At 48.2% G+C, this 24,973-nt stretch overlaps 2 protein-coding genes across 3 annotated transcripts; both read left to right on the forward strand.

Moving 5' to 3' along the window:
- The first annotated feature begins 148 nt into the window (after window positions 1–148).
- Zswim3 (zinc finger SWIM-type containing 3) lies at window positions 149–20,094 on the forward strand. The gene is made up of 2 exons (XM_051143775.1): window positions 149–509; window positions 17,657–20,094. Exons 1-2 carry the CDS (start codon window positions 355–357, stop codon window positions 19,581–19,583), a joined length of 2,082 nt encoding a protein of 693 aa, XP_050999732.1. The 5' UTR covers window positions 149–354; the 3' UTR covers window positions 19,584–20,094.
- Zswim1 (zinc finger SWIM-type containing 1) lies at window positions 366–24,970 on the forward strand. 2 transcript variants are annotated; one of them, XM_051143778.1, is made up of 2 exons: window positions 366–509; window positions 22,574–24,970. In XM_051143778.1, exon 2 carries the CDS (start codon window positions 22,718–22,720, stop codon window positions 24,086–24,088), a length of 1,371 nt encoding a protein of 456 aa, XP_050999735.1. In that variant the 5' UTR covers window positions 366–509; window positions 22,574–22,717; the 3' UTR covers window positions 24,089–24,970. The 2 variants fall into 2 exon arrangements, with proteins under 2 accessions (XP_050999735.1, XP_050999733.1); XM_051143776.1 differs by lacking the exon at window positions 366–509 and adding an exon at window positions 20,565–20,995.
- The last annotated feature ends 3 nt before the right edge of the window (window positions 24,971–24,973 follow it).

Raw genomic sequence — 24,973 nt, forward strand, 5'->3', positions numbered from 1 at the left:
AGAGCGAGACGCAGATGGTGATTGGTCAGTGTGCTTGCCAATTTCAGAGTGGGCGCGGCTACCTTTAGCTTACGATTGGAGAATGTTTACGCCAGTTTGGGAGTTCCGCGTCTTATTGGGTAAATTAGTTAGGGGGCGGAGCCTCAGGGCTGAATAATAAGGGATGAGTGTCATTTCCCTTCTGACAGTGAGCAAAGTCGATCCCAGCTTGCTGTAGCGGGTCTCCTCTCTGGCTTCTTCCGAGCTCCCCATAGGCCACCAGTCAGGGCCGCCCTTGGGCCCGTGCCAACTGGTACCCAGTGACCTCTGACCCCTGTCGCGATTCTGGGCTCTGGTGAGGGCCAGTCCCCAGCTATGGAGCTAGGCAGCTGCTTTAAGACCTACGAGGACTTCAAGGAGTGTTTCAGCGCCTACAAAAAGGAGACCAGGTGCTCCTTCATTGTCAGGGACTGCGTCTCCGTCCGCTTCCATAACCTCAACCACGGCACCTCCTTCCGCGAGGATATCCTGTAAGGGCGGGGCAGGAGGGTGGGGAGGAGGGCTGCCTGGAGGAGGAGGGCGTGCTGGGGCCATGTTGCTCATCCCTGCAGAAAAGCGAGGGAAACCTCACCGGCGTGGCCTTGTGCTCCGACTGCTTGATTCACAAGCCTTTCTGGAATTCCCAGTAACTGCACTTTTTGATGTTGTTGTTGTTGTTGTTGTTTTGTTTTGTCAATTTGTTTGTTTATTGAGGGCATCTATCTTAAGCACAAAGCTTGTTGAGGAATGGGTCCAAACGCCTTGGTAATTTCCTCCATTAGTCTCCCCCTTTACAAAGCAGTAATGTTCTCATTGGTTGGTTGGTTGGTTGGTTTGTGCTCTCGTTGATTGATTTTGTAAATGACTCGAGCTCCTGATACAAACCGTTTTCAAACACCTTTCGTATCCAAGGCCGCCCTCCCCATTTCTCTCCTGCTTTACTCTGCAGGGGTGTGTGTCAAAATTATTGGTAGAGTTGTTCTTTGGCGTCATGGGCTAAGAGCTGTGGAGAAGCGCACGTTTTTAGGGTGCAGGTAAAACATCCTATTATAAATTTAGCTTTTCGTTTTACTTTGAGAAAAGGAGTGACAAGGTGCGTGTTTATAATCCCAGTGCTTGAAAAGTTAAGTCAGGAGGATCATAAGTTTGAAGCAAATCAGTTTTTTTTTAAATGCAGGTTAAGGGCAGCAGTGGTGGCGGCGGCCCGCGCCTTTTATTCCAGCACACTGGAGGCAGAGGCAGGCAAATCTCTGTGAGTTCGAGGCCAGCCTGGTCTACAGAGTGAGTGAGTTCCAAGGACAGGCAGGATTACACAGAGAAACCCTGGCCTCAGCTAAGGACTCTCTTGTGAAAATGAGGCCTGTTGTGGCCAGAATTTTGCTGTGAAATCCATTCATTACATGAATCAATTTGAAAGCCAAATCAAGTTTTAATTACAACATATTGTCCAACTCAAGAGTCAAACTGTACCATAGTTTGAGACCAGCTTTGGGCTATGTGGACAGCCTTTCACAGACTAAGGACCTGACTGGTCTGGCTCTATTCTGAAGTCAGGGCCATTCTTGGACACACACAAAGATGAATAAATGCCCCTCTCGGGAGTAAAAGGCACAGTGGACTTGGACTTGGCAACTGTTGGGGATCAAAATACTAAAATAACAAATGGGGCCGGAATGACAGCTCTGTGGTTAAAGAGGACTTCCTGCTCTGGCAGGGCACTCAGGTTCAGGTCCCCAGCACCCACATGGCAGATCACTAGTTCCTGTGACTCCAGCTCCAGGGGTTCTAGTACATTCTTCTGGCCTTCAAGGGCTCCTGCAAGCACACAGTACACATACATAGACTCAGACACACACACACACACACACACACACACACACACACACACACACACACATTAAGTCAATATATGTCAGGTGTGGTGGTGAATGCTTTTAAGTCCCAGCACTTGGAAGGCAGAGGCAGGCCTATGCCTTGTGGGTTCAAGATCAACCTGTTGTAAGTAATAAGTTCCAGGGCAGCCAAGGACTACATAAGAAGACCCTAGCTCAAGAAAGCAGTAATAATAAAGTTAATACTTTAAAAGAAAATAAGGGCTGGAGAGGTGGCTCAGTGGTTTAGAGCACTGTCTGCTCTTCCAGAGGTCCTGAGTTCAAGTCCCAACAACCACATGGTGGCTCACAACCATCTATAATGTGATCTGATGCCTCCTTCTGGTGTGCAGGTGTACATGCAGATAAGATCAGTCCTATACATAAAATAAATAAATAAATCTTAAAAAGAAAAGTACTGAACAGATACATTTTTTGTTTTGTTTTTTAACATAAACCCTATCTAATTAGCCTGGGGAGCCTCAAACTCATGGCAATTCTCTTATCTCAGACTCCTAAGTGCTAGGATTACAGACATGAAATCCCATGTGTGACTAAGACTTTTTTGGGGGGGGGTCATAATTCCCTCCCAACGCAATCAGGCTATTTACATAGGACATTGTGTTACATATGGAATCTAGAGATGATTTGAAGTATATGGGGGGCCTGTATGCAGAACTACACTGTTATAAATGAGACTGGAGCATTTGTGGAACCTAGAAAACAAGACTCTATGTGGTAAATGCCCTCAAAGAGATATTCAAAAGGTGGCTGTGGTGGCTCTTGCCTATACTCCCAGCACTCAAGAGGATGAGGCAGGAGGATTGTCTGAGAAACCCTATCTCACCCCCCACCCCCCACCTCCCCACCCCCAGAGATAGAGAGATACAAAGTACTAACAAATGCTGGAGAAGTATGCATGGCTCCACAGTAAAGTGAGTGTTTTTCCTGGGCCTGTGAATGAGCAGAGGCCAACAGGAGAGCAGTGACTAACTACTAAATAGCACACAGGGACCCATGGGAGTACAGACATCAATGTGTGAAGAAGGTGGCACACTGTAGACACTGTGGGCTGCCATCCTTGGTAGAATGTGAGGTCAGTTGCAATGTGTCAGAAAGTGCTTTCCATGACTGGGATGTCTGGACTCCATGTTATATGATGGCACCTTGCTGAAGTACCCTGCAGCTAGGTCATCCCAGCACCCAGCATGGCAGTTGTCCATAGTGGGCACAAAGAATTGTATACATGCATTCATACATACATACATACATACATACATACATACATACATAGTTTAGGCATTTATTTTAATTTTTAGTTTTTCCAGGCAAGGTTTCTCTGTGTAACAGCCCTGGCTGTCCTGGAACTCACTGAGATCCACCTGCTTCTGCCTCTGCCTCCTGACTGCTGGGATTAAAGGAAGGAGTGCTCCACCACGCTCAGCTTAATCTTAAATTCTTAAAGATTTGTTTTTATTTATATTTGTGTATCTCTGTTGAGGCTAGAAGAGGACATTGGATCCCCTAGAGCTGGAGTTGAAGGCAGTTGAGAATTACCCAGTGCGCCAGCCATGGTGGCGCACGCCTTTAATCCCAGCGCTCGGGAGGCAGAGGCAGGCGGATCGCTGTGAGTTCGAGGCCAACCTGGTCCACAAAGTGAGTCCAGGACAGCCAAGGCTACAGAGAGAAACCCTGTGTCAAAAAACCAAAGAGAGAGAAGGGGGGGGGGATGTCACCCAGTGCGTGCACTGGGCACTGAAGTCAGGTCCTCTGGAGGAGCAGCAGGCACTCCTAACCCTGAGCCACCTCTCCAGTATAAACGGGCTGGGAAAGTGCTTCAGTCAACAAAGTGTCTGCCACACAAGCAAGGGAACTGAGTCCCAATTCCCAGTTCTGTGTAAAGCCTGTGCACTGTCGTGTGCCTCTGTAACCCCAGGGCTGGATGGGCAAAGGCAGGTAGATTCCCAGAGCTCCGTGGCTGGCTACCCTAGCTGAGTCTCTGAGCTTCAGCTCACTAAGAGACCCTGTCAGAAAATAAGGTAGAGAGGCAGGACTTATTGGCACATGCATTTGACCTCAGCACTCCAGAAGCAACAGACCTCTGTAAGTCTGAGACAGTGCTGCAGACCAGCCAGGGTAAGATGGAGAGTGATACCGGGTGATGACCTCTGGCCTGCAAACACCTTCACATTCGTGTATATGCACACATGTGTGCACGCCCTCCTGTCCCTACTTCCCAGGCTGCTCTGCTCTTTGGAGGCCTGACTGCCTGAAAAACTGGCAAAAGCTGGGGTGGTGGCACACGCCTTTAATCCCAGTGCTCGGGAGGCAGAGGCAGGCGGTTCGCTGTGAGTTCGAGGCCAGCCTGGTCTACAAAGTGAGTCCAGGACAGCCAAGGCTACACAGAGAAACCCTGTTTTGGAAAGTGTGTGTGTGTGTGTGTGTGTGTGTGTGTGTGTGTGTGTGTGTGTGTGTGTGTGTGTGTCTGAAACTTGTGCATCCTAAGCAAGAGTGATAGAAAGGTGGGGCCAAGTCAGAACAGGGCGTTAAATGTGCAGTGTTAAACCAGGCATCACCTTGACCAGCTTGCGCTGTTCTTACTGCTAAGTTGTAGAACATTTCTAATGTCATCTCCTCCCTCATTCCATCAACAAAGGTGTATGTAGCCATGGCCAGGGCTAGGGGAGGCACGGACATGAGGCCTGCGTCCCTGAAGACAGCATTAGACTCAAGTAGAGTTCATGTACACCTGTCTCTTGATCCTCAGCAGAGACAAATAGACTGGGAGTTAACCTTTAATCCCAGCGCTTGGGAGGCAGAGGCAAGCAGATCTCTGAGTCTGAGGCCAGCCTGGTGTAAAGAGTGAGTTCCAGGACAGCCATACAGAGAAACCATGTCTCGAAAAAGTAAAATAAAAATAATGTTTTCGGTTTGATTTTTGAGGCAGACTCTCACCCTTAGGCCAGGCTGGCGTTGAACATACATTGATACTTTACCTGCCTCCCTAGTCCTGAGATTACAAGTGTAAGTCACCTTGTGTGCCTAGAATGGTTTGTCGGTTTGCTTGTATGGATGCAGGTTCCTCCTGCCTCTTGCACACCTGGCTCCGCTAGAATGCTGAATGTTCTTTGTTGAGACAGCCTCTCTATGTAGCCCTATCTGCCCTGGAACTTGCTATGCAGACCAGACTGGCCTCAAATGCACAGAGACCCACCTGCCTCTGCCTCCCAAGTGCTGGAATTAAAAGGTGTGTGCCTCCACACCAGCACTACTGAATGTTTTGCATCATGTATGCCACGCTGGCTCTGTATAGAACTCACTGCTTGTGTTAGAGGAACTGGATGGAAGGGGGCAGAAATGATTTTAGGAGACAATTTAATAGATGTTTCCATAGCCAAGTATATACATTATCTTAGCTGGGGTTCTATTCTGTGAAGAGACACCATGGCCACAGCAACTCTTATAAAAGAAAGAATTTAGATAGGGGTGGCTTACAATTCAGAGGTTTAACCCATTATTTTTATGGCAGAAAACATGGTGACATGCAGACAGACACAGTGATGGAGAAGGACCTGAGAGTTCTAGCTACATCTAGATCTATAGGTAGCAGGTTAACCGCCCACTAAGCCTAGCTTGAGCTTAGGAGACCTCAAAGCCCACCTCCACAGTGACACACAGTCTTCAGCAAGGCCACACCTACTAATAATGCCACTCCCTATGAGCCAAGCATTCACATACGTGAATCTATGGGGGCCATTCCTATTCAAACCACTATACACCCTTAGTGGGGAGATGATTTTAATCATAAATATGTATATACTACATTCACATGAACTTCCCTACTAAACAGAGTAAAAGTGGCAAGCAGATTTAAAGAAAATTATTTGAGGCTGGAATATGGCTCAGTAGCTAAGAGCACTTGCAGCTCTTTAAGAGGACCTGTGTTCAATTTCCCAGTCTATAACTCCATTTCCTGGGCATTGAATGCCTTCTTCTAGCCTCCAAGTTAGCAGGCACGCATGGTACACAGACATACATGCCAACAATTATATTGCTAATCCCGCCATATGGGACTAGCTCTGAGACTGGCTGAGACGTGAATGTCTAGGCATAGACAGTGACTCTTGTTTGACTACAGACCCCCTATGAATTACTGTTAGATGCCCTTCTTCATACGGCATGAATGAAGATTTATGGATGTCTTCTTTTCCTGCTCATACAAAGAGCAGAAATCCAGCCTTAATTGTTCCATGCATAACGCACACCTTTTATACACTTATAATTTTAGGGCTGTATAATGCTTGTGAGAAATGATATGCTTTCAGAACAAAAGAACCAGACACTGACATTGGATCAGACCTGACAGGATGCATTCCTCACAGCATACTGGACACTGACATTCTGTTTGGAGAAAGTGGTTGAAAAGAAAGAAGGGGGAGGCTGGGTGTGGTGGCGCACGCCTTTAATCCCAGCACTCGGGAGGCAGAGGCAGGCGGATCGCTGTGAGTTCGAGGCCAGCCTGGTCTACAAAAGTGAGTCCAGGATAGCCTAGGATACATAGAGAAACCCTGTCTCGAAAAACAAACAAACAAAACAAAACAAAAAACAAAAAAACACAAAAAAGAAAGAAAGGAGAATATAGAAATATACAGGGAAGATAGAACAAAAAGTAGATTAGTGAATCTACTCCTCAACTTAATGCCTCAATTGTCACTCACAAGATATTTTTAATTTACTGATATAGAATGTTGTATATAGATGCAAAATAGGTTCTAGATACAGTGGTGTAGAATGCAAATGTAAGATCGTTCTTTTTTTTAATTTATTTATTTTTATTTTATGTGCATTGTATGTCTATGGGTGTCAAATTTTGGAGTTACAGACAGTTGTGAGCTGACATGTGGGTGCTGGGAATTGAACCAGGGTCCTCTGGAAGAACAGTCAGTGCTCCCAACAGCTGAGCCATCTCTCCAGCCCTGTAAGATCATTCTTTATACACACACACTATATATATATATATACATGCCAACAAAGCACCCATACACATAAAAAATAACTTTAGATTTTTATTTGAAAATAATAGTGCAGATGTTACGTGGATAGCAATGGCAGATGTGCCTACAGGAAGTTAGCAATTCAAGATCAGGAAAAGCTGGCATAAGGGTTAGAGTTGAGAGCTCTGGATTCAGCTAGCCTTTGTTCTTAGCCTAGGACAAGAGTTTTATCCGTTATGAAATGAGGCAGGGCAGGAGAGGTGGCTCAACAGTTAAGGGCACTTGCTGCTCCTGTAAGAGGACTCAGATTTGGTTTTGAGCACCCTTGTCAGGCAGCTCACAACTGCAAGTATCTCCAACTCCAGGGGGATCTGATGGCCTCTGCGGCACTCTGTGGGACTTTGAGGGCACTGCACTCAGATGCATGTGCATATACAGAGACAGGCACATACCTAGAACTAAAAGTAAATATTTAAACCCTGTCTTAAAAACAAAGCCAAAAAAAAACCTTTTTTTTTTTTTAAGTTTTATTTTTGCTGGGCATGGTGGTGCATGGCTATAATCCCAGCACTTAGGGAGGCAGAGGCGGGTGGATCTCTGTGAGTTCAAAGCCAGCCTAGTCTACAAAGCGATGATTTTGTATGTACGATGCTTACCGGGGTGTGTTTCTGGGCACCACATGCACACAGTGCCCATGGAAGCTGTAAGAGAATGTGAGATTCCCCTCAGCTAGTTTTCAGTTGTGAGCTGCCATGTGAGTGCTGAGAGCTGGGCCTGAGTACTCTTAACTGCTGAGCCATCTTTCTAGTTCTAAAAATAAATCTAAGAAGAAAGAAAGAAAGAAAACTGGGCACAGTATCTCACGCCTTTAGTCCCAGCACTCTGGAGGCAGAGGCAGGCAGACTGCTGTGAGTTCAAGGCCAGCCTGGTCTACAAAGTGAGTTCAGGACAGCCAGGGCTATCCAGAGAAAACCTGTCTCAAAATACAAAAAAATAAAAATAAAATAAAATAAAAATAAAAATAAAGTGGACTAGGGAATATAGCTGGGAGGTAGGATGCTTACCCATGAAGCATGTGCAAAGCCCTGGGTTTGATCCCCAACACTGGGGGGAAAAAAAGAGAAAGAGAACTGGAGGGTTTGATGAGAAAAGACTTGTAGCATCTGAATTGTTAACTGTTTGCTGAAGCTGTAACTGTAGCGGACTATAGAAAGTGGTAAGAGGATAGAATCTAGCCTATAATCCCAGCACTGGGGAGGCTCAAGCAAGAATACTGCCGTGAGTTTGAGGCCAGCCTCAGCAATATAATGAGTTCAAAAATAGCCTGGGCTGTATAGTATGAGTCTGTCTCAAAAAAAAAAAAAAAAAAAAAAAAAAAGTGGAGGAGACCTGAGAAGGCAGGCATCATGGCTCAGTGGTGGAGCATTTACCTTCCATGTGCAAGGCTCTGGTTTCATGCCAGCACCACAGAAAGAAAGGGAAGGGATACTGTTATTTATGAACTGGGTGGTAGAACATTTGCCTGGCTAAATACGCATCACTGCAGAAAACAAACAGGAGGGAGAGACCTTTATTTCTGAGAGGTCGGGAGGCAGCCTGGGAATGTAGCTCAGGTGGTGGAGTACTTGCCTCGCATGCACGAAGCTCAGGGTTCCATTTCTAATCCCACATCAACCTGGTGTGTTGTACACTCCGGTAAGTCCAGCACTTTGGGAAGCTAACATGGGAAATTACTGCAAGTGTAAGACTCAATCTCAAAAAACACCAGTAAATACATATATAAATAAAATCAATATGACACATACAATGGTATATATAAGTGGGTGGCATATTGCAATCCGCTATTTTGTATAATGACTGGAAATATAAAATCAAATCAAAATCTGGCATGGTGACATATGACTTTAATCCCAGCACCTAAGAGGCCAAGGAAAGAGGATTGTTATAAATTGGAGTCCAACACAGAGAAATGCTGTCTCAATAAATAAATAAACAAGCAAACAAACAGATAAGCAGCTGTCCAGCCAGAGCTACATACTAAGATTTTTCCATATGTATGTATGTATGTGTGTGTGTGTGTGTATGTATAGATACACATATATGTGTGTGGCTATATATACACATATAGATGTGTGTATATATACATACAGATGTATAGATCTCCAGGTTCAATTCCTAGCACCTACATGGCAGTTCACAACTGTCTAACTCCAAGATCTGACACTCTTACACAGACATACATGCAAGCAAAATACCAATGCACATAAAATAAATTATAAAAAGAAACAAGCAAACAAACAAAAAACACTCTTCAAACACAGCTTCCCCCCCCCCCCCAGACAGGGTTTCTCTGTGTAGCCATGGCTGTCCTGGACTCACTTTGTAGACCAGGCTGGCCTCGAACTCACAGCGATCCGCCTGCCTCTGCCTCCCGAGTGCTGGGATTAAAGGCGTGCGCCACCATGCCCGGCTCAAACACAGCTTTATAAGAAATCCTTCTTGCAGGTCATAGAAGCAGTTTGTAAAGGAGAAAATACTTTGACCTTTTCCTTGATGGGCTGTCATTTATTAACATTCTCTTTACAGTAAGTAGGGCTGTCTTGTCCTTGTCAGGTTTTGTGTGTTTTGCTTTTGAGATAGGGTCTCACTATGTGGCTGGCCTGGAGCTCCATGTAAAACAAGCCGAGCTTGCTCCTGAGGGACCCTCTGCATGCTGCCTCTTGAATGCTGGCTTACAAGCACCTCCCGCCATGCCCTGCAGTAGAGTGGGGTTCACTGCAGGTGAGTTTTGAGGACAACTGGGCTACATCTTAGCTTACCCTGGCCTGTAACAAACCCTGCCCTAATGCCCCCAGTGAGTAGCCTCCAGCCTTCATGCAGCTCACTGGCCCGCAGAAAGACACCTATCATTTTTGAAAAGTCGAAGCAGTTTAGGGCATATGTGCCAAGTAGCAGAACAAAGACCAAATATATATTTTACAGTAGCACAGATTTAGCAAAACTTCTGGGGGTTTTTTGTTTTGTAGTTTTTTTGGTTTTTTGTTTTTTCGAGACAGGGTTTCTCTGTGTAGTACTGGCTGTCCCGGGCTTCCTTTGTAGACCAGGCTGACTTTGAACTCAGAGATCCACCTGCCTCTGCCTCTTGAGTGCTGGGATTACAGGCCTGCACCGGCTCCTTCTGTGGTTTTTGTTTTGTTTTGTTTTGTTTTTTTAATGCACTTTACAGACTGAGCCTCTCCCAGACCCTCTGTCTAGCAGTTCATATTCTTCAGAGTCCATGATGTACGCCAGGGGCGCTCTGCACTGCTGTCAGTTCCGTAACTACCGTTTTCACCTTGCTCAACATTATATATTCAGGGTCTTTGCTGGGAACTCACAGACACTGTCTCCCTTAAGTCTTAACACACATTCTGAACTAGACCACTGTTATTAGTGTGATAAGGCTGTGTCACAGCAAAACTTATGAACAAAAATCTTGCCAGTGCTTCACTGCCAGCATCAAGAAGCAGAGGAAGGCAGTTAGTTCTCTGTGAGTTCGAGGCCAGCCTGGTCTACAGAGAGAGTTCCATGACAGCGAGAACTACACAGAGAAACCCCGTCTCAAAAATGCAAAACGAAAATCTTGCCAATAAAGTAGTCATGTGGTCATGCACGTCTTTAATCCCAGCACTCAGGAGTCAGAAGCAGGCGGATCTCTGTGAGTTCGAGGCCAGCCTGGTCTACAAACTGAGTCCAGGACAGCCATGGCTACACAGAGAAACCCTGTCTTGAAAAACAAACAACTAGTCACTTAAAAAAATCATCTCTGCTTAGCTATGCTTTCCTGCTTGGTCCTACAGTTACCTTGACATCCTTGACAGTTTCTAGCTGATGAGTAAGTATTAAACAGCAGATGAATGCAATACAAGTAAAGCCATTCAAACTGAAATTGCATACACAGCTCTCAAGAATTGAAGGCCTGGTAAATCCCTAAAGGTAGTGATGGAGAGCTGCCAGCCTCATGAAGTGATAGGAGACAGGAAATCAACAGGGAAGACAGCACCAGAAACTTGACAGCAGAGGGTTTGTATAGCAAGGAATTATACCCTAGGAAGCTTGATAACGTCCAGGAATACCTTTGTGAAACAAAATAGTAATTGAGAAATATCATACACTTTGGGGAATTTGTACCAGAAACAAACACACAAAAACCAAAGTCAGGCTGGGTGGTGGTGGCACATGCCTTTAATCTCAGCACCTGGGGGCAGAGACAGGCAGATCTCTGAGTTCCAGGCCAGCCTGGTCTACACAGTGAATTCCAGGACAGCCAAGGCTACACAGAGAAGTCCTGTCTCAAAAAAAAAAAAGTTGATCTTGGGTTTTGTGTTTGCTTGGCTTGGTTTTTTGTTTTGTTTTGTTTTAGATTTACTTATTATTTATACAGTATTCTGCCTGCATGTAGGCCTGTACTCCAGAAGAGCGTACCACATCTCATTATAGATGGTTGAGAGCCACCATGTGGTTGCTGGGAATTGGAGCCATCTCTCCAGCCCTTGGCTTGTCTTTTTTTCCCCCGAGACAGGGTTTTTCTGTGTAGCCTTGACTATCCTGGACTCACTTTGTAGACCAGGCTGGCCTCGAACTCACAGCGATCCACCTGCCTCTGCCTCCCGAATGCTGGGATTAAAGGTGTGTGCCACCACGCCCGGCTTTGGCTTGGCTTTTTAAAGATATATATATGAGCACGTGTTTCTGTGTGGGTTCCTCACACTTGCGCATGTCCCGAAGCCAGAAGGCTGCCTTGGCTCCCTCTGAACTGGAATGTGCGGTACATAGGGGCTGGGATCTGAACTCGCGTCCTCATGACTAAGCATCCAACACTCTTACCCCTAGTTAGCTTTCTGTGCTGTGATAAAACACTGTGACCAGAAGCAGTGTGGGAGGGAAGCACTTCAGTTTACAGTTCCACATCACAGTCCATCACTGAGGGAACTCAGGGCAGGAACCTGGAGGCAAGAGCTGAAGCAGAGGCTGCGGAGGATGCTGCCTACTGGCTTGCTCAGCCTGCTCAGCCTATTCAGTTCCACCTGCTCAGGGGTGGCTCTGCCCATAGTAGAAGGAGGCCTTTCCACATCAACCATTAATAAAATGTACCCAGGCTTGCCTATAGGACAGTCTTATGGAGGTATTTTCTCAGTTAAGAGCCTCTCTTCCAGCTGGGTGCATGCCTGTAATCCCAGCACTCAGGGAGGCAGAGGCAGTCGGAGTTCAAGGCCAGCCTGGTCTATAGTGAGTCCAGGACAGCTAAGGCTACACAGAGAGACCCTGTCTCAAAAAACCAACCCCCCCCCAAAAAAAAACTCTTCCTTGCCCAATGTGATGTCTTATTCCTTTAATCCCACCATTCATGGGGCAGAGGCAGGTGGATCTCTGAGTTTGAAGCCAGCCTGGTCTCTATAACAAGTTCCAGGATAGGCAGTGCTACATAGAGAGACTCTGTCTCCAAAAAAAGAAACAAAAAGTTCCCTCTTCCCATATGTTTCTAAGTTTGTGTCAACTTGACAAAAAAGAAAAAAAAGAAAAAAGAAAAAAGAAAACAACTAGTATACTTTCTCTGGCTCAGCTCTGGTTCTTTTGAGGTAGGTTCTCACTGCACAGCCCTGGCTAGCTATGTTGTCTTGCTTGACCCTGGATTTCCAAGGATCTTCCTGCCTCTGCCTCCTGACAGTACAAATTTGTGCCATAACACCCAGTTCTGTCTTTCTTTCTGAGAGACAGGGTCTCACGTCCACCGGCCTCCAACTCCAGTTCCCTACTTCACATTCCAGAGTGTTTACATTACAGGTGTGCACCACTGTGCCCTGTAATCTTAATTGTGTGTGTGGACACTGAGCATGGCGGTCACAGGTCAGGTGGGGCCTCTCCACTTATTCTGTTTTGGGGCAGTGTCTCTCACTGAACCGTACGTTCAGTGATTTGGCTAGACTGGCTGGCCAGCAGGCCTGCAGGGATCCTCCTGTCTCCAGATCCCCAGCATTGGAAGTATAGGCACACACAAGTGTACCCAGCAGTTTTGTCATTTTGGTTGTTGGTTTGGTTTGTTGTTTGTTGTTTGCATGAGTGCTAGGGACTAAACTGGGGTCCTCACACCTCACAGCAAACACTTTACTAAGCTATCTCCCCAGCCCTGTTAGTCTCAGTTTTTTTGTTTTGTTTTTTTCTTTTATGTTTGTTTTTTGGAGACAGGGTTTCTCTATATAACCTTGGTTGGCCTGGACTTGCTTTGTAGACCAGGCTGGCCTCGAACTCATAGCAATCCGCCTGCCTCTGCCTCCCAAGTGCTGGGATTACAGGCATGTGCCATCACGTCCAGCCCCTTAGTCTTAGCTTTAAAAAATAATTATATATTTTATGTGTATGAGCGATTATTCTACATATATGTATGTGCACCATGTGTGTGCCTGGTGCCCAAGGAGATCAGAAGAGGGGCACCGAATCCCCTGGGACAGGAGTTAGTAATTGTTGTGAGCCAGCATGTGGGAGCTGGGAACTGAACCCAAGTCATCTTCACCCAACTCGTTTGCAAAAGCAACGATGGCTTCAAGCTACTGAGCCCCTCCAGCCCCACTCCTGTAGCCACAATCTTTAAGGTAAATCCCATTCAGTTCTTTTATTTTCTTAATAATGTCTTCTATGAAATGAGTCTGTAGTCATTTTTTGGGTTGGTTTTGTCTGTGTGTTGAGGGAAGGGAGTTGGACTGTTTCTTTGTTTCATGCATTACATAGCCCTGGCCCTGAACTCAGGCTGGTGCTCCTTCTTCATCCCCCTGAGTGCTGGGAATAGTCTTGTGGGACTGCCCCCAGTGTGCTGGACCCTTTTGTCCTCAGTTACCTAGCAACTCTAGCTTAATGGGTAGCTGAGAAGAGTGGGCCTCCAAATGTGATTGGGTAGCTGGTGAGGCTCCTTGCATCTTTCCATTCTACATCCTCAAGCCTGTTGTGTTCAAGACTGCTCCCCACGCGACACAGATGCACAAGTCACATCCAAAAGAAGCCTTCCTTGGTTTCCTACAGATTTCCTGCCGTGGCTTTCTCCATAATTGGACAAGTGTCCTTGCTCAGCCCTCACAACATTACCTTAATTGGCTTAGAGTAGCAGGAGCTTCTCTAAGCAAGCAATGTGTCGGGGAGGAACAGCCACCTGGATAGAGCTGCCTCTTTGTTTGGCAGGACAGGAGACTGTTGAGTTTACAAGACACAGTTTTGAATTAGATGCATCTATGGTTGTCCCTCAGTGTCAGGGGGTGGGTGGGTTCCTGGATGCCCTTTACACATCAAAATCCCTGGACGCTCAAGCCTCTCACGTAACGTGGCACAGTACTTACATACACCTACACATAACCACCTTCATACATGATGTATGTAGTCATTACAGCATACTGTTCCATGATTGGTGACACGGGAAGTGTCTGTATATTCAGAACACTTCCCTTTTTGGCTATACTGGGGGTTAAACCTAGGGCTTCACACAACAAAGGTCAGGGTTCTACTACTGAGCTACAGCCCCAAACAAGGTTTCTGCTTTGTTTGTTTTTGAGACAGGATCTTTCTAGTCCAGACTAGCCCAAAAATTCCCTGTGTAGCCCAGGCGAGTGTCAAACGTGTGTCAGTTTTTCTGCCTCAGTTTCGACGTGCTGGGATTACAAGCATGAGCCTCCATACCTAGCCTCACCCGATTAGAGTTTAGGTGTTGGTGTGTTCACGGGTATGTTGGTGTGGAGGGCAGGGCATGCATGTGTATAGATCAGAGGACAACTTGGTGAAGTCTGTTCTCACCACCTTTTGATGGGCTCAAACTCAGGTCACCTTTACTTGCTGAGCCGTCCCCAGCCCTTGATGAGAGATCTATAAGGGGACTGTTGCACCTAACCAAGGTGGTAAAGGGCAGATGAGGAGGGTAGGAAAGGAACTCAGACAGAAATATTTTTCAAGTGGGCAAAATAATGGTTAACTAGTTAGACTATAGGCAAGCAAACTCAGTTCAAACCTCGGCTGTGCTGCTGCTAGCTGGAAGAGTAAATCTTGGGTTCTCATCCTTTGGAGCCTCCTTATGCCTGCTTCCCTCTGTGAAATGGAGACAAACTAGAATCCTTGCTAGTGTGAAATGAGACTTTAGGACCTCCCAGCTACCTGGCACAGAATCTTCAGTGCATGGAGCAATGTGGGGGAGTGTTTCAACATTTGTTCACATGGTAGCTGCAGGCTGGAGTCACGTCAGCGGCAGAGTAACAGCCTCGCTGTGCAAGGCCCAGAGTTTGGTCCTTACCATGGCAGAAAGGAAAGGAAGGGAGGAAGATGCTGGGCAGGGTGGTCATGCCTGTCATCCCAGCACTTGGTAGGCTAAGGCAGGAAGATGGCCATGAAGTGAGGCACTGTTTCCCACCCCACCGTAAAAAAGGGGAAGGAGGGAAGTTGGACAAAGACTGCAAAGGAAGAATTAAAAGAATTAACCTGGGTAATAGAGCCAGAAAGAGTAAAAAGAGCTTTGTGGTTGGCAGTGGCTCCCCCAAACTGTCACTAAATACACAGCAAGTCAATATAATCTGATGACTAGAATTGAACTAGCAGAAGGAAAGGCCCAGCTTTCTAGAAAAGAGAAAAACGATGGCTCCTTGTCTCCTGAATGACAAATGCACTCTGAGATGACGAGTGGGAGGGCCATGCAAACAAAGGTGCAAACATAAGCAACTGCAGCAGACACTTCACAGTGGACACGGGAAGCTGTGGGCAGTTTGTTGTTCTAAGACATAAGCAAGGTGGAGAAGGGTGGAAACTAAGAGTCCATGGTCCTTACTTGCTGGTCTTGCCATTCTACTACACTGCTCCAAGCCATTCCTAACCAGAACTAGAGATGGCGCCACCCCTGTCCTGTGCTTACAACAGACACAGCTGCTCTCAGCCCCAGGCCCCTCCACCCTGTTATCATAAGACTCACATATCCTGTTTTGCTAAACTTGCCCCACAGGGTCGGCAAACTGGACCAGCTGGATAAGAGCGTTTGGAAAAATGTAGGTGGAGCTCCATGTCATGCTAGAGGCTGAGATTTCTTTTCCTCTCTACCTTGGTTTTTCAGCGGAGCCACTCCCTGAGGAGGCAGGGGTGTGACCATCCCACCCACTGGTGATCCGTGATTCATTCATCTATTATATCACTGATACACGTCTGCTGCAGAGCAGCATTGTTAGGTGCTAGGAACACACTGAGGAATGAGTTAGTCCTGGCACTTGAGACAGCCACAGTAAATGTTGATGGGCATGTGAACTACTAAAGCAGCTGGCTTTAGCTCTAACATAAACAAGACGCCAAGGCAGGCTCTGGGCTAAATGTTTTAGCTATGGTTCATTTAGTCTTTATGAGAACCCTAATGAGCTTGTCTCGTTTTGTAATGGGAATACTGGCATACTGTATCCACAGAGGTGAAATGGCTTGCCCAGGGTTAAACAGCTTCCCAGTGACAGCCAGGATTCAAAAGACTTAACTTGGCCTCTAGTCCCCATTTCACCTCTACTTGTCTTGATACCTACAGGTCTATAAGAACACACACACACATACGTGTGTGTGTGTGTGTGTGTGTGTGTGTGTGTGTGTGTGTGTGTGTGTATAAAATTTTGGTTTTTTGAGGCAGCATTTCTCTATGTAGCCTTGGCTGTCCTGGACTCACTTTATAGATCAGGCCTTGAACTAACAGAGATCTACCTGCCTCTGCCTTCCTGAGTGCTGGGATTACAGGCATGTGCCACCTTGCCCAGCCTTGTAAGACCTTTTAATTCAGGATGAATTACTGTAGCTTGGGGTCATTCCATAAAGGATGACAAAAGAAGGAAGGTTGGGCCTTGAGCCCAGGAGTTGAATAGGAATAAGAAAAGAGAAAGAGCAAATAATTTGATAGCCATCCCCTTGGAGTCACCCATTTCCGTCTAGAATGCTAAAGCAAAAAGATGAAAGGGTGAGACTTTCTTAGACGGTTCAAATCGATCCATCAGACCAAAACAAACACTCAGGATATAGACCAGAGATAGTCTCTTCCACAAATAAGCCCAGGCACATGCTATCCCCAGAGGACCCTGAAGTGCTCAGTGGACAGCCCTGGTCCTCAGAGGCAGTGTCCAAAATGAATGAAGAGGGCTTTTTGGTTTTTTGGGGAAAGGCCTTGCTGCAGGGCCCAGCTGCCCTAGAGCTTATAGCCTTCTTGCCACAGCCTCCCAGGTGCTAAATTGCAGGCACAGGGACCTTTGAAACAAAGAGAAACTAGCTGGGCACTCTGCTGCTGTTGTCAGCTTCCCCTCACATCCTGCCTCAGGTTGGGTTGTTGGCAGCCACAATAGCAACAGACAGAATGACAGAAATTGGGCCATTAGGCCAGGTATAATAAATAGCTTACCTCTGTAACCCCAGCTCATGGGAGGCTGAGCTAGGAAGGTTTTGGCAAGTTCAAGGCCAGCCTGGACTACATCATGAGTTCCATGCCTGTCCCAAAGCTCAAAAAAAGAAACAAACTACAAACAAATAAGCTGGGGCCTTGGAACTGTGTGGAGGAAACATTAGGGGGTTGTAATAGAGATGAAAGAGAGCTGAAAATGTTGGGACTAGAGAGTTAATGCAGATTTTTCTTCCTTGCATTCTATCCTGCTACACGGTCTCTAGGAAACGTATTGGTCAATGTAAACGGCTAACAGGTCTTGTCTTGAAAGGGACAGCTGGCACCTTTCTCATTGTCACCTCTACCTTCCCTAGATATGTGCAGGTGAAATTTGTCTGTATTCGGACGCAGTCGAACAGGAAGAGGACACGGAAGGTGGACCGGTGCCCAGCATACCTGCTCCTGCAGTACAACGAGAGGCTAGACAGACTGTTTATCAGTGAACTGAACACCCAGCACATACATGCTGATTCTAACAGTGCTGGAGGAGCCCCTCCTAGCAAACCTCAGGAGACAGTATGTCTGCCCAAACTCCAGCCAATGCAGCTCAGCGTCAAGAAAGAACTTGATACAGCAGAGACACTCCCAGTAGAGCCATCCTTCTGCCTGGATAAGATACACAAGCCCTCAAATCCAGAGCAGGAGGCCATCAGTCCTTCTGACCTGGCCAAGATAGCCAAAGTGATGAAGGACTTTCTCACAGTAGATGAGGGCTCAATGGCCTCTTTCAGTGTGGGTACCAGCCAAGACCTGGACCGGCTCAGCTTCCAGAGCAGCAAGATGAGTGACTTGTTCACCCGCTTCCCAGAGAATCTCCTGCTGCACCGGGTGGAAAACAGCCAGGGCCATATTCTGTATGCTTTCTTGGTGGAGAACAAGGAGCGAGAAAGTCGAGTTGTCCACTTTGCTGTGCTCAAGGCTGAGACGGCCCCTTCCGTGGCCAAGATGCTCAGTATCTTTACAGAATTCAACTCTGATTGGCCCAAGGTCAGGGTGGTCTTTGTGGACCCTTCCTTCCCTCACAGAGCGGTTCTTCAGGAGGCCTTCCCTGCTGCCCGCGTGCTCCTTTCGATCTACCACACATCTCGTCTCTTAGAGAAGAAGGTACGTCAGAGTTCGGCAAGTGCATCTCTCAAAAGGCTCATGAAGGAAGCTCTGCGAGAGGCCGTGTTTGTCGCTTCTGATGCAAGCCTTAAAAACCTCTGTCAGATGTCCCAAGCCCTCCTGGATGAGGAACTCTGCAGGTTCCTCCAGGCCCATTGGTTCTCCTGTGAACTGCTGTGGTACATGCACGTGAGGAAGGGCCTGCATGCCTGTAACACCTACATGGACAGCCTGGATATAGTCACCAGCAAGGTGTCGAGCCTCTTTCGGGAACAGCGGTCTCTACTGGACTGCATCCTCCACTTTGTGGATTACATAGACTTCTTTAATACCAAAGGTCTTAAGAGCTTGAACACCAATTCTCCCAAGTTAAAGAGGACTCGGCTCCCCAGCACGCCACCATGGCCCAAGAAGCCTTTTAGAATCTGTGGAGGGAAAGTCACCAGGCTCCCTGTAGAAGAGAGAAAGCCAGACTCAAAGCAGTCTGAATTGCTGCAGCCCCAGGACCAGGCCTCCAGGGGTGGCATGCTAGACATCCTGCACCAGAGTGGCTCCGAGCTGGCCTACAAGCTGTGTCGTAATGAATGGCAGGTGGTGCAGAACTCCACCCACCTGGTGGACATGGCCGGTGACTCTGTAGCTGTCCAGCTGCTAGAGGACTCACACCAGGTGAGCAAAGATGGCTGTAGCTGCAGCTGTTCCTTTCAACAATGCTACCACCTGCCGTGTCGGCACATTTTGGCACTGTTGCACACCAGCCAGCAGCCAGTAGTGGAAGCCATGGTGTGCTGCCGGTGGCAGAAGAAATACCAGCACCTCCTTGGCCCCAATGGGGAGCTGCGAGACCGAGGAATCATCCCAAACACGGATCAGCCTGAAAAGCAAAGTCAGAACCACATGATTCGGGACCTAAGCAGGGAGCTAGCCAACCTGCTGATGCAGACTGAGGGGCCGGAGCTGGAGGAACGCTGTTCCACCCTGCGCAAGATCGTGGACATCTGGGCCGACCCCTATCAGCTTCCTGCGCCCACTCAGCAGCCAGTTGACTTCAGAGATGTGGGTGGCCTCCCCTTCCTCTGGGGGAAGCTGGAGGAAGGAGACAGCCCCCCTCTTGATGAAACTATGGCTGATGATTGAAGTGTTTGTACTTGTACCCTGCGTCTCAAAACCTCCTTGGAAGTCTGAGAGTTCAAAGTGGGTGGGTCTTGCTGTAGGTCAGTGTTTTCATCCATGTCTTCCTAGGCAAGGGCTAAAAAGATCTTAACCCTGGGGGGAGAGGAACTCCACTGTGGCCTCCTGTGAGCCTGCCCCCTTTCAGCTCTCTACCTTTGGCATCCTATAGACACCTCAGTCATTGTTGAAAGCCAAAGTAATTCCACACTGAAAGGTCACACCCCTTTCTCCCCAGCCCCAGGGCTCAGATTACATTGACCCTACAGAGATGAAGGCTTGCCCAGGATAGGATAAAACAAAATGGGCCTGGAAAGCAGCTTTGTTTTCAGAGACATTGACTGTCAATGCTCTTTGGAAAATACCTGTTATGCATTTTTATTCACATTAATAAAGTTGTTTTTGTTTTTGTTTCACTTTTGTGTTTTTTGAGACAGGGTCTCATTTAGCCCAGGCTAGCCTCAAACATTCTCATTTCAAAGCACAGGGTTAGTAATTTAGTGCCCCTTACTCTGCCCTCTGCCTACCAACTAAGCCTGCAACACAGATGATAGGGTATTTTGCTCATTCTCTTTTGTTTTGTCTTTTTGGTTTTTCGAGAAAGGGTTTCCTTGTGTAGCCTTGGCTGTCCTGGACTCTCTTTGTAGACCAGGCTGGCCTCGACCTGAGATCCGCCTGCCTCTGCCTCCCAAGTGCTGGGATTAAAGGCGTGTGCCACCATGCCCAGCTAGAACTTCAAACTCTTGATCCTACCTCAGCCTCTAAATAGCTGGAATTACAGGCCTCAGTTCCTCCATAAAGCAAAGAACGCAGTACAACATGCGCACCTTTTTCTACACTTCTGTGTCCTTGGGGCATGATAGATTGATATCCGACAAACTAAAGGTTTCCATATAAAACACTGCTTTTATTTTGGCCTTTGAAAGGTGCCGCCTTTCCAGCCCCCTAGACCGAAGGGAGGCTCCGCCCTCGGCCCTCCCCCCCCCCTTTTCCCAGCGTGAACATCCTTCTGCAAACCCCCATTGGCCACTTCTGGCCGAGCCCCCGTAACCCTGGTAACAGCCCCCGCCCTGTGGAGTTGCCAGTCCCGGATTGGTCCGCGGTTCCCAAGTTCGAAGGTGAGCTCTTTAGGCCTTTGGCCTGAGTCATTGCGAAGCTGGCGTGGTGATTGGCGAGCTTGGACGTCAGTCAGTCGGAGGTGGGCCCAGTGTGAGAAATGGCTGCCGCGTCGGCCACTTGGGTGAGCTGTCTCGGCAGTGGAGGCGTGAAGTCGGGTCGCATCCTTTAGCGCATTCGGCTCCCACCGGTGGGAGGTGGACATCGGCTCCGCTGGGCTTGAACACGAACCTCAGCCTTCCGCATCCCCCACCCGGGCTCAGGTGAGGTCAGAGGTCGCCTTCCCTTCCCGGGCCACATTTTTGGACTCTACTGGATGCCATGAGGATCTGGAGCCAAAGACGCGGCTTCCAGTAGCCTTAATGGTGGACAAATGGCCCTACGTCTTTGAACCTGAGTCTCATCTGCGAAATGGGGACAGTAAATGGAGCCTAACGGGAAACATTTGCACAAAGCATTGCAGCCAGTCGGGATATACGTAGAAGTAGGAGAAGCTGCACACGTGTTAACCCCCTTTTATGGTGAAAGGAATAGAGTTTAAGAGAAAGCCACTGCTGGGCGTGGTGGCTCACGCCTTTAATCCCAGCACTCGGGAGGCAGACGCAGGCGCCTCTGTGAGTTCGGGGCCAGCCTGGTCTACATAAGCGAGTCCAGGACAGCCAAGGCTACACAGAGAAAACCCTGTCTCGAAAAACAGAGAGAGAGCGCCACTTGGCTTGCTCAGTATTTCACAGCAAATTTTGAGCACTTGCTTTTTTCTTGGTATAAACCAAGACCAAAGAAGAGTTTGTAAGAATTAGAAGAATTTGTGGACAAAAAGGCTATTAGAATGTTATTTTTTAAAAGAGTTGAATGTGATGACACGTGTCTGTATTCCAGCACTCAGGAAACAGAGGATTGCAGTGGGTTGGGAGCAAGTCAGGTCTGAATCCTGTGTACACAGCCACATGTTTTCTTCCTTTTTTCTTTCTCTCTCTCTCTCTTTTTTTTTTTTTTTTTTTTTTTTTTAATTGGTATTTTTGAGACAGGATTTCCCTGTGTATCAGCCCTGGCTCCTGGCTGCCCTGAGACTCAGTTTGTAGATCACCAGTCTGGCCTTGAACTCACAGAAATCCACCTGCCTCTGCCTCTGCCTCCCAAGTGCTGGCATTAGCCAGGTGTTTTCAATCCCTTGTGCTGCCAATGAGCTATATCCCACTCCCTCCGCCTCCCCAAAGCCCTGAGTCTTTATTTTTGAGACAGGACCTCTTAGAGTCTAAAATGACCTTGAATTGACCCTGCCGCTGGCTCCACCTCCCAAGTGCTGGGATTACAAGTATCTGTCTTGCCACACCCAACTCCCCAATCTTTTTGGGTTTTGGTGTGTGGGGGGGGGGGGCAGGGAGATTGTTGTTGTTGTTAGAGTTTTGTGTTTTTTTGAGACAGGTTCTCCCTAAATTGCCTATACTGGTCTTAAACTGGTCTAAATGGACCTTGGCCTAATGATCCTTTTGCCTAAGCCTTTTAGGTAGCTTGGCTCACAAGTGTTTGCCACTGCACTTGGCTTCATGCCTATAAGTCCCTGGGAAATATGTTTCTACAGCTGGCTTATAATTTTTATCTCATATCCAGGGTACTACTCTCCCCTAGGGAGACCTTCTGACTTTAATGTGCCCTGCCTTCCCCAGCAAGCTGGGACCTGTTTATCATTTTTGTGGTGTTTATAGCCATTATCCAATGTGTCCTTATGTGCTCCTTGGTTATCTGCTCCTAGAAGTGTTTGATAAATCTTGAAATATTGTCTGGATAAGTAACTGAAGAGCCAGGTCCCTACTGTCTTAAGTGTCTCTTCCTTTCCACAGGCTCATCTGGAGCAGTATCTAAACCGACAGTCCACCTTCAGGCATCAGCTTGTGTGGCATTTGAGAGACTTCCTGCTTCCCTGACAGCAGCCCTGCAGAGGGAGTGTCCCAGCTTGGGCCTTAGGCCGCCTCCAGCGCGCCTCCATGGCCCTCACGGTGCTGAACGGGATTCTTATTAAAGACTCAAGTCCGCCTACACTGCTGCAGCAGATTACCAAGACCCCACAGCTAGACGCCTTCAACTACCAAAGCTGCTTCATGCAAGACCTCTTCGCTCATTTCCCCGAGGTCTTGTTTATGCACCGGACCTATAACCCAAGAGGCAAGGTGTTGTACACCTTCCTGGTAGACGGACCCCGGGTCCAGGTCGAGGGGCCGCTCGCCCGAGCAGTGTACTTCGCCATCCCTACCAACGAGGATGCCAGAGGTCTGGCCCAGATGTTCCAGGTGTTCAAAAAGTTTAACCCAGCTTGGGAGAGAGTCAATACCATCCTGGTGGACCCCCACTTCATCCTGCTGCCCACCCTGACCATGGAGTTCCCTGCTGCTGAGGTCTTGCTGTCAGCCTTCCACATCTGTAAATTCCTCCAGGGCAAATTCTATCAGCTGTCCCTGGAGCAGTCTGTACAGAGTGTGCTCCTGTCGTCCCTGCAGAGCACAATGTGTTCCGCCACAGCTGGCAACCTGAGGAAGCTGTACACGCTCCTGAGCAACTGTATCCCCTCCTCCAGGCTGCCTGAGCTCCACTCCCACTGGCTGCTCAACGACCGCATCTGGCTGGCCCACCGCTGGAGAAGCCGAGCCCAGAGCAGCCGGTACTTCCGGAGCCTGGAGGTCACAGCCCACGTGCTCAGCCAGCTCTTTGGCACCACCCCGTTTGAGAAGCAAGGCATGGCATCCGTGTTCCGATACATACAGCGGAACCCTTCAGACAAGGCAAGCCTCAGCCTGGCCGTGACTCCCCAGGACAGTCACACTCCCTCAGACGTCAGCCTCGAAAGCCCCAACACAGAGCAGCTGGTGGAAGCCAGGATCCAGCACTCCCTCAACGCCATCTGCACGGGGCCAGCGGCCCAACTCTGCCTAGCGGAGCTCGCCGTGGTTCAGAAATCCATGCACCTCATCGGCTCCGGCTCCGAAAAAATGAACATCCAGATTCTAGAGGACACGCACCACGTGCGGCTCCAGGCCCCTGCCAGCTGCAGCTGCCACTTCAACCAAGCCTTCCGCCTGCCCTGCCGCCACATCCTAGCCGTGCTCAGTGCCCAGCACCAGGTGCTCCATCCTGACATGTTGCAGGCTCACTGGACCTCAGGCTCCGCCACCAGCTTAGACAGCATCCTGGGCAGCAAGTGGAGCGCCAGTCTGGATAAACACCTGGCTGTGACTCTCCTCACGGAGGAAGTAGGTCGGCTCTTAAAGCACTGCAGCAAGGAGGAATTGGAGCGTCGCTATCGCACCCTTCGGGAACTAGCCGACAGCTGGATCGGCCCTTACGAGCAGGTACAGCTCTGATCACACACATACACACCCAGTACTAGGAACTGAGCCTACAGGAGCACGTATGTTAGGCAGGCACTCTACCACTGCCTCTTGATTTCTCACCCTAAGGTAGCCTCTTACTAGGTTGCCCAGGCTGGCCCAAAACTTGGTACGTAGCTGAGGCTGGCCTTGAACTCTTGATCCTCTATCTCCCGAGTGCTGACCAATGCCTCGATTTTGAGATACGACTCTCACTAGGCTTCTAGGCTCGTCCTGAACTCACTCTGTAGGTGGGCTGACTTAGAAGCCTCCTTAACTAGCCTCCTGAGTAAGCAGCATTATAGGCCTGTGTCACAAGACCTAACTGCCGGTTATGCGGATGCCCTGAAGTGTTCATGTACATCCACGTCCTCCCTCCACACACTCCAGCCTCCTGCTAGAATGTGTCAGGCTCCATAGAACGGAAGTCAGAAAGTCTTTTCCGTTAAGGGCTCAGTAATAAACATTGTGGGCTTTGACGGTCAAATATAGTCTCTGTTGTGCATTCTGGCCTCAGTTTTGGCAACTTTTTCTTAAGGAAAAATGATTGGTAGCTCAAGAAGTTCCTGCCAACAGGTGATTCCTTCAGAGGGATGGTCGGTGATAAGGCTAAAGGGTCAGTGTTGGTTAATTACCGCCCCAGCCATGACATGACTCACCCGACACTGGCCCTGGAGCCTTCCCACAAAGGAAGTGGCTGCAGTGGGGGGAGGGGGGTGTTTGCCAAGCTTCTAAGTTTTCCTGCCCCACCCTGGGATCAATAAATTGAATGTCGTATCCCCACACTTGTCCTGTTGTCTGTTTTATACATGGTCCTTTAGAGCCGTGAAAGGAAGAGAGTCAGTAGGGCGGCGCTGCGTGTGTGTGTCTGTGTGTGTG

This window comes from Acomys russatus, chromosome 4 (genome assembly GCF_903995435.1).
Source record: "Acomys russatus chromosome 4, mAcoRus1.1, whole genome shotgun sequence".
In the NCBI taxonomy this organism is placed as follows: Eukaryota; Metazoa; Chordata; class Mammalia; order Rodentia; family Muridae; genus Acomys; species Acomys russatus.